Genomic DNA, 8,779 nt, shown 5'->3' with positions numbered 1-8,779 from the left:
TGTTTATAAGTACTAGATATAGGCATGTGTGTTGCACAGTTTTATTTTTATTTTTGTTGTTGTTGTGTTGCATGAGAACTCTTTCAAGTAGAAGTAAGAAATTGTGAATAACTAAAACAATTAAAAATGAATAAATAGACATTAATAGTGAAACAATAATAATATTTAACTCTATTATTTGAGTGAATAAGGTTGTGTAAAATCCATAGAACTCTCCTTATACATAATATAATAACATTATGTTTCAATATCTTGGAATAGTTTAGGTATGCAAATTTTGTAGACCTCATGGGTTTGGTTTTCTAGCTGTAGCTTGGTAGGGCCATGAAAAAATGTTCTATGGTTCTTTGGTGTTGGTGGAGCATGTCAAGGTACTAGTTTGTAGAAGGATAGTACAACTCACAAAAAAAAAAAGGAGTATAGGAAGTTATCCTTGAAAGGGATATGAAAATTATGATTAATGTTTTAATTATATTTATAAGCATATCAACCATAGTAATTATTTAATTCAAATGTATCTTCAAATACACCCATTCTAGTATTTATTATGTTATATGAAAAAGGTTAAACGATTAGATAATAACAATACAAACTTAGTATAAGAAGGTAACAATTGAATGAGATGAAAGGTAAAACAAAGTGAAAGTAAAAAAGAAAAGGAAAGGATGTTAATGATGTGGTTAGGGGTGTCCACGGGTCGGCTCGGGTCGGGTTTGTGCCCAACCCGGACTCGACTCGACAGACTCGGGTGGGAGAAATCAGAACCCACAACCGACCCTTGTGGAGCTTCGGATCGGCCGGATCGGGTCTTGTCGATTTTTCGGGTGCATATCGAGCGGTTTCGGGTTCACTATAGGGGGTTGAAACCTTGCCAGATTTTGGCCAAAATCTGGCTGGATCTCAACAGATCTGGCTGGATCTATCGAGATCTGGCCAATATTCCTTCATATCCTTCGAGATTTGGCCAAGATCTTGCTATATTTGTCAAGATTCGATGGAGTTTTGAATTTAGACTTACCGATTTTTTTTCAAAACATGAGACTCAAACCGAGATCTCATTATATTTGTCGATGAACATTCACATCGAGCGGGTCGGGTTCTTCGATTTCTTAGGCAGTCAAACCAAGACTCAAACCAATCGTGTCGGGTCTTCACACCAGCGACCCGTAGCCGACCAAACCACCACTCAGATCGGGCGGTTATCGGGTCAAAGATCGTCAGGCCGGTCGAATTCTTCGGGCCGGTCAAGTGCTGGACAGCCCTAGACGTGGTGCATGAAGGAAAAACATACAAACATGTTCTTATATTATAGATTTAAGGGTTTTGGTTCTTACCTTTTGGGTTTAGTGTCAAACTCTAACTAAACCCCAATGGAGCAAAAACAATCTACCATGACTCTTTCCATGACCTTTGTAGCATTTCAAACGATTTTCAATGGCATTCGAGTTAGTAAAATCCACAAGTATGGGTTTTCGATGTGATGTTTACATGCTAAGACACATGACTTTGATGATGGAATCTTGAGACTAGAGAGAGCCTTAACAAGAATGTTCTCTCTTATTTTCTAAATGTATACTTAAACATAAATTTAGGTGTCCTTAATAGATCAGGGATTTTGTGCTTTTTTATATTTGTGCAAACCAAAAAACCCTATTATAATGGGCTAGCCACATGGGCGCCTACGAGTCTAAATGTAAATGACAACATCATCAAGAGCTTTGCAAAATTTATTGCGAAGCATCCGTTATTATATATAGTAAACATATTGATTCAGGGGCAAAGGGAGGGAGGCTAGGGGGCCATGGCTCCTCTCTACTTTTCAAAAATCCTCAATCCCTCTTGTAGTTTTGGTAAAAAGAAAATATATATATATATATATATATATATATATATATATATATATATATATATATATATATATATATTTCTAAAAACATCTGATGCATTTATATAGTTGACCAATTCATTTTTTGTTATCTCAAATTACTTTTATATCATACATATCTCATTAAATTAAAGTGTAATTTTTTACCATACACAATTTAATTATATTATTTTTATTAAATCGACTTGTACATTTTTAGACATGTCAAAACTTACTCTCTTTTTTTTTTTTTACAAATATGTAAAGACTTAATTGATATAAATATTTTTGTTTTTGTAAAAAAAATATCATATGTTAAATCAAATTTACAAGCATTCTTCATGTGTAAGCAATAACCACTAGAGACATTACCAGTTTAAGCTAACTAGAACTCACCATCCTCCTTATTATTATAACTATTGAATTATAATTTAGGATAATAATTCTCTCTATTTTTTTTAAAAAAAACCGATAAATATCATTATGCATTTCAAATTTAAATGTTGTAAAATTTAAAATATATATGCTAATATTTTTACTAAACTTAATTAATATTGAGTTATTATCAACTTATATTCTCTTATTTGGTGTGAGGAAATTTTGATTAATATCGTTCATCTAATACTTTAAATTTATTTTTATATTAAAAAAAAATTTAAATTTATTAAAAGTTAAAACTACACTTTATGAACCTAAAGCTTAACCCCACTATTTTAAATGAAGAAATGAATGAATCAACATTACGCCCAGCCTAGCCCAGCTCAGATCAGACCTTGACGTCAGTTGGAGTGATTTTTCACACTTTTTTCTCGTCCATTTTTATTTCTCTCTCTCTCTCTCTCTCTCTCTCTCTCTCTCTCTCTGAAATTCAATCCTCAATGGCTTCCTCCACCAAGAAACACAAAATTGTCGAACAAGATGAACACGAAGTAGCGAAGAAGACAAAGGTTCTCGTAGAAGATGATCACGAAGCAGCGAAGGAATCAAAGCCTACAAAGCACGGGGTGCTCAACCCTGCTGACTGCAACTTAGGTATTTTCTTTCCTTTCTTGTAACTCTGTTTTGTTCGATAGGGTTTTAGTTTTCTTAAATATTTGCTAAATTTGCTTAATTTTGCTATATACAAACAAAGCCTTAGTCAGTGATAAAAACAAAGATTTACTCTTTTTGTTGCTACGCTAATAATTTGAAGTAGAATTTAAGTCTTTTATGACTAACCCTAATAACTATTGGGAAAAATTCTATATAACTGTTAATAAATTTTAGCAAGTACAGCGGAAGCACAACCACACAATAACACAAAGATTTATGTGAAACCCTTTCTCCTTAAAGGGAAAAACCACGGGACAAACTTCGAATAATTTCACTATATTAAATAGAGATTACAACGCTTAAAGATATAATTTAAGAAAAAAAACTCTCTTTTTCTTTTCACTCACTGCACTCTTCCTCACGGTGTATTTCTCACAATTTTCTCTTGCTCTCTCTATTTCTTTCTTATCTTTTGCGTGCTCTCCCTCACGTAGTTCTTAAACATTGCACTGTCCTCAGTCTGCTGGGACTTCTCTTTTTTCTCTCTTGCCCAAATGGCCGAATGGCCTTTCCTTTTTATTTCTTTCACATTTTCTTCTTTTCTTCCTTCCACACTTTTCACATCAAATCACAATAAATGCAAGTCACTTACTTTGACTTTGCTTCAACCAAAAAGTCTCTTTCTTCATCTCTCTTGGCTAAATGGCCTTTGCTTGTTCTTTCCTTTTTTCTTCAGCGTGTCCAACACACTTTGGTTCACTTCTCATTAAGAGAAGTCAAACTTCTCACAAGCTCATTAAATGAGCTCTTGAAACAGAATGTGGGCTGGACCATGGTGCAGTGCACCCAACAATCTCTCCCTCCAGCCCACTACAGAGTAGATCTTTGATCGAATTCTTCAATTAAAATTCATTTTTGGCCAAGTCAACACCAGACTCAACCTTCTTCATTATCTTCACTAATACTAAGAAAATTTCATCAAAATTAATACCTTTCTTTCTCAAAGAATTTATTTCACTTCGGATATCCTTAATCCAATTTCTTGGCTCCTCCTTCTCAATACCTTCACGATCTTTCACTTCATCATTCTTCTTAGCATCATGGTATTTTTCATCAAATATCACTTCCTCATTTAAATCACTTTCAGATAGAGAGAATTTTACTCTCTTGGCTGCAACACCATTAATATCAACTCTCAACTGTGGAGTTTTCTCAAAAACTTTGACTACATGGGACTTTTTCTTACAAGCCCTCACATGAGTTCTGTACATGCCACAACAAGCACACCCCCTAGAAATAACCAATGAACCTTTAGAAAGTTTCTATCTTCCATTTCCAAGATGATTACTATAACCCGCTCGATCCAAAGCCAATGTAGACAGCACATTCATCCTTAAATCTGGAACATACCGCACATTCTTCAATATCAACGTGCAACCAACATTGGTCTTGATGCACACATCACCAATTCCCACAATTTTTGAGTAACTAGAGTTACTCATCTTCACAACACCAAAGCCACCTGCTTTGTATGTGGTGAACAACCCTTTTGTGGGAATAACATGGTGGGAAGCTGTTGAATCAACAACCCACTCAATATCATTCTTAGCAACATGCTCACATTTTTGCTCTTCAAGAGAGAGCATCAAAACATCTCTGAAGCACGGGTGCGGCATTTGGGCCGCCACACCCATGTCGAACGCGGCCCGACGCGGCGACGCGCAGGCGACGCCGCTGCCTGCACGTCCGTGCCACGTTGGGCAATAAAAAATTAATTTTTTTGGCACAATTCGCGCCGATTCACGCCGATACGATGCCGATTCGGGCCGACGCGTGCGAAATGCGGCCGACGCGCGCCGATTCGGCCTAAATCAATCCGTATCAAGCGCAACACCGAAATCGGCCGATACGGCCGAAATTCAAAAAAAAAAAAAAACAGGTGCGCAATGCACCATTTTGCTTAGCCGAAAAAAAATAATAAAAAAATGCCAAACGCTGCGTTTTGGAAAAAAAACTATGAAACCCTTATATGCTTAGCCCTCATAGATCACTCGTCCCAACCAAAACACTCTCTTCCTTTTTTTTCAAGTCTGGCTCTGTCTTAGCCGCCCCAGCCCCTACCTCTTCAAGCTAGTGCTCTCAAGTCTCTCCCACTCTCTGCCTTCACTCTTCAGCTAGCTCTCTCCCATTTTCTGCCTTCACTCTTCAGCACATCTCATTTTTCAGCGCTCCACTTCGTCTCCCTTGCTCTCCGTCTCCCCTCACTGTCAGGTATCATAGCTGATAGCTCTCACACTCACACTCTTAGTTTATTGTTAATAGATGATTTTTTAGTTAGTTAATAGCTAAATTTGCAACTATTAGTTATTATGATTTGTGATTGTGTTGTGGACTGTGATGAATTGATTTTTTTCTATTTTTTATTTTATTTTTTGTGAGTCTTGTGATGTTTAATTTTTTATTTAATTAATATTTAATAGTTATTATTACTCAGATTTGTGATTGTGTTGTGATATTGTGAGTCTGATTTTATTTTTTTTGTGAGTCTTGTGACATTGGGGTTTGATTTTTTATTTAATTAATAGTTATTTTATATTTGGAAATTATTTGTAGGTTAAATTGAATTTGTTGAATTTGCAATGGATGAAGCTACTAGCACAAAAAGTTCACCTTCATCTAATGAAGGAAAGCCAAATGATGAAGCTCCTCTTTGGCAGTATCTGACTAAAATAGAAAAACCATCTGGTTCTACTGTTAAATCAGGTGGAAACACACACTTTAAGTGCAACTATTGTGGTAATATTTATTTGGGATCACATTCTAGGGTTAAGGCTCATTTATTAAGAATTGTTAATAAAGGTATTAAAGTATGCCCTAGTGTGACACCGAGCCATAGGTTGGAAATGCAGCGATTGCATGATCAGGTTGAGAATGATAAGTTAGAAAGAGAATGGAGAAAACAAATTCCCTTACCCCCACCTCCCCCAAGCCGTGGGCCTATTGGGAGTATTCCCCCATTTCGGACACAAGAAGAGAGTGATAGTACAAATCCCTTTGATGGTAATAAGAGGAGGAAGGTTGTGAATCCTACGGTGGAGAAATTATTCTGAAATAATGCTAGACATAAATTGGATAGTCAAATTGCTAGGATGTTTTACACCGGTGGGATTTCATTTAACTTTGCAAGGAACCCATATTATCGTAGTTCCTATTCATATGCCGCTACTCATAGCATTCCAGGTTATGTTCCTCCTGGATACAATGCCTTGAGAACAACACTTTTGCAAAGAGAAAAAGCTCATGTTGATAGACTTTTGAAACCAATTAAGGACTTTTGGGTTGAAAATGGTGTAAGTATAGTTTCTGATGGATGGTCAGATCCACAAAGGAGGCCTCTTATTAATATTATGGTTGTATCAGATGGGGGTCCAATGTTTATTAAGGCAATTGATGGGTCAGGTGAGTTCAAAGACAAGCATTATATTGCTGGGGTGTTGAGGGATGCTATAAAAGAGATTAGACATGAGAAAGTTGTCAAAGTCATCACTGATAATGCTAATGCGATGAAGTCTGCTGGAGCTCTTATTGAGGGTGAGTATCCTAAAATATTTTGGACACCCTGTGTTGTCCACACTCTCAATCTAGCTTTGAAGAATATTTGTGCAGCAAAAAACACTGAAAAGAATGAAGTTACATATGAGGAATGTAGTTGGATTACACGTATTGCTGATGATGAATCCTTCATACATATTGCTCCAAGTTGCTGATACTAGATTTGCTTCGGTTGTTATAATGCTAAAAAGGTTGAAGTTGATAAAAAGATGCCTTCAAGCCATGGCTATTAGTGAGCAATGGGCTTCTTATAGGGAGGATGATGTTGGAAAGGCTCAAAAGGTGAAAGAGATGATTCTAAGTGATCTTTGGTGGGATAAGGTTGATTATATCCTTGAATTCACAGCACCTATTTATGATATGATACGAGTAGCTGACACAGATAAGCCTTGTTTTCATCTTGGGTATGAGATGTGGGATTCAATGATAGAGAAGGTAAAGGTAGCAATATATCGGCATGAAGGCTTGGAAGATGATGAGTATAGCTCATTTTGGAGTGTGGTGTATGATTTACTTATTGATCGTTAGACTAAAAATTGTACTCCACTACACTGCTTGGCTCATTCCTTAAATCCTAGGTAAGTACATTTATTTTCTATTTTCTTTAGTTTCACCTTCTAGTAAAACACACGTTTCATTCATATTTGTTTTTTAATCTTTAACTCTAGGTATTACTCCACTGAATGGCTTTTGGAGTATTCAAAACGCATCCCTCCACATCGAGATCATGAAATTTCTATGGAAAGGAGCAAGTGTTTGGATCGATTCTTTGAAGATGTGAATGAATTAAATGTGGTGAAGTTTGAGTTTGCTACATTTCCAGGAGGGAGGTTTCCTTCACCAGCTGTCTTGACAGATAGGTGGGTCTTACAACCTTTGGTTTGGTGGCAATACCATGGCTCCGCATTTCCAACTCTTCAAACCCTTGCCTTTAAATTTCTTGGACAACCTTGTTCATCCTCATGTGCTGAGAGGAATTGGAGCACATACAAATTTATTCATTCCTTAAAAAGAAACAAAATGGCTCCTGCATGTGCTGAGGATTTGGTATATGCGCATTCTAATCTTCGACTCTTGTCAAGGCGCAATGCGGAGTACATAAATAGAGATACAAAGATGTGGAATATTGCAGGAGACTCTTGGAATGAGAGCGACATACATGGAGGAGTTGGAATTCTTGAGAATGCAGCTCTTACACTTAATGAGCCAGAGTTGGAGGCCATGGTTATTAGGAATGTTAGCACTAGTGTTACTACTAGTGAAAGTGAAGTTCAAAGTGAAGCTATTGATCTTGATGATGATGAAGTTGGTGTTTGATTGTCTTGTTGATTGTCTTGTTGATGTATCTTTTATTTTGTTTTAGTTTCAAACTTGTGAGTTGTATTTTAATTTTCGAACATCATGGAATGTTTATATAATGGAGTTGTATTCTAGTTATTATTTACTATTGTTCTTAAATTTGGTATATGTTTATATAATGTGAAAAAGTATGTTTAGCAATATATTAAAAATATAAATAAAAATATTTTTAATAATTTTTTAATCGCGGCACCCCGCCGCACCCGCACCCTACTTTTTCAGAAATTGTCAAGTCCCGCACCTGCACCCGAATCCCGAAACGCACCCGTGCTTCATAGCAAAACATCCTCATGAAACATAACTGCTGCAATATTCTTCTCATCATCATTCTTTTCATCTTTCTCTTCAGTTTGTTCTTTAATCCAATGCCAACAGTTTCTTCTTATGTGACCATTTTTCCCACAATAGAAACATTCTTTGATCTCTTTGAATTGAGATCTACCTCTTGACTGTGACCTGTCATTGGATTTGGTTCGATCATTAAGCCCTTAGCTTCTATTTTTGCCCCTGTTCTCCATAACAAGAGCTTGATCTTGTGCATTGTTTGTACTAGCATCTCTTCTGCGAACCTCCTCACTTAGAATCAAATCTCGAATATCATCATATTTAAGTTTGCTTTTTCCAGCAAAATTGCTCACTGCCATTCTCATGGCCTCCCAACTGTTTAACAAAGAAGCCAAAACAATTATTGCACGGATCTCATCATCAAAATCAATCTCCATGGAGGACAATTAATTTGTGATGGTGTTAAACTCATTCAGATGTTGAACCACAGGAGTACCTTCCACCATCTTCAGATTAAACAACTTCTTCATCAGATGCAACTTACTGTTAGCCAAAGGCTTTTCATACATACTAGACAAAGCCTTCATCAGATCCACTGTGGTCTTTTCCTTCATAACGTTGTGTGCA

General features: G+C 36.4%; 1 protein-coding gene across 1 annotated transcript; it reads left to right on the top strand.

The window, feature by feature from the left end:
* Window positions 1–6,045: 6,045 nt before the first annotated feature.
* LOC142635810 (uncharacterized) lies at window positions 6,046–8,228 on the top strand. Its single transcript, XM_075809890.1, has 5 exons — window positions 6,046–6,487; window positions 6,606–7,011; window positions 7,177–7,368; window positions 7,522–7,744; window positions 8,217–8,228. Exons 1-5 carry the CDS (start codon window positions 6,046–6,048, stop codon window positions 8,226–8,228), a joined length of 1,275 nt encoding a protein of 424 aa, XP_075666005.1.
* The last annotated feature ends 551 nt before the right edge of the window (window positions 8,229–8,779 follow it).

The sequence above is a fragment of the Castanea sativa genome, chromosome 5 (genome assembly GCF_040712315.1).
Source record: "Castanea sativa cultivar Marrone di Chiusa Pesio chromosome 5, ASM4071231v1".
Taxonomy (NCBI): Eukaryota; Viridiplantae; Streptophyta; class Magnoliopsida; order Fagales; family Fagaceae; genus Castanea; species Castanea sativa.
Note: the sequence above shows the minus strand (reverse complement) of the source record. Positions and strands in the feature narration are given on the sequence as shown.

Bases quoted from the DNA above. Each gene is read 5' to 3' on its own strand.
- LOC142635810 (XM_075809890.1), top strand. From the start codon at position 6,046: ATGTTTTACACCGGTGGGATTTCATTTAACTTTGCAAGGAACCCATAT. The intron at 6,488-6,605 runs GTGAGTATCCTA...TGAGGAATGTAG, and splicing joins TGCTGGAGCTCTTATTGAGG to TTGGATTACACGTATTGCTG. The intron at 7,369-7,521 runs GTGGGTCTTACA...TTCCTTAAAAAG, and splicing joins CCAGCTGTCTTGACAGATAG to AAACAAAATGGCTCCTGCAT.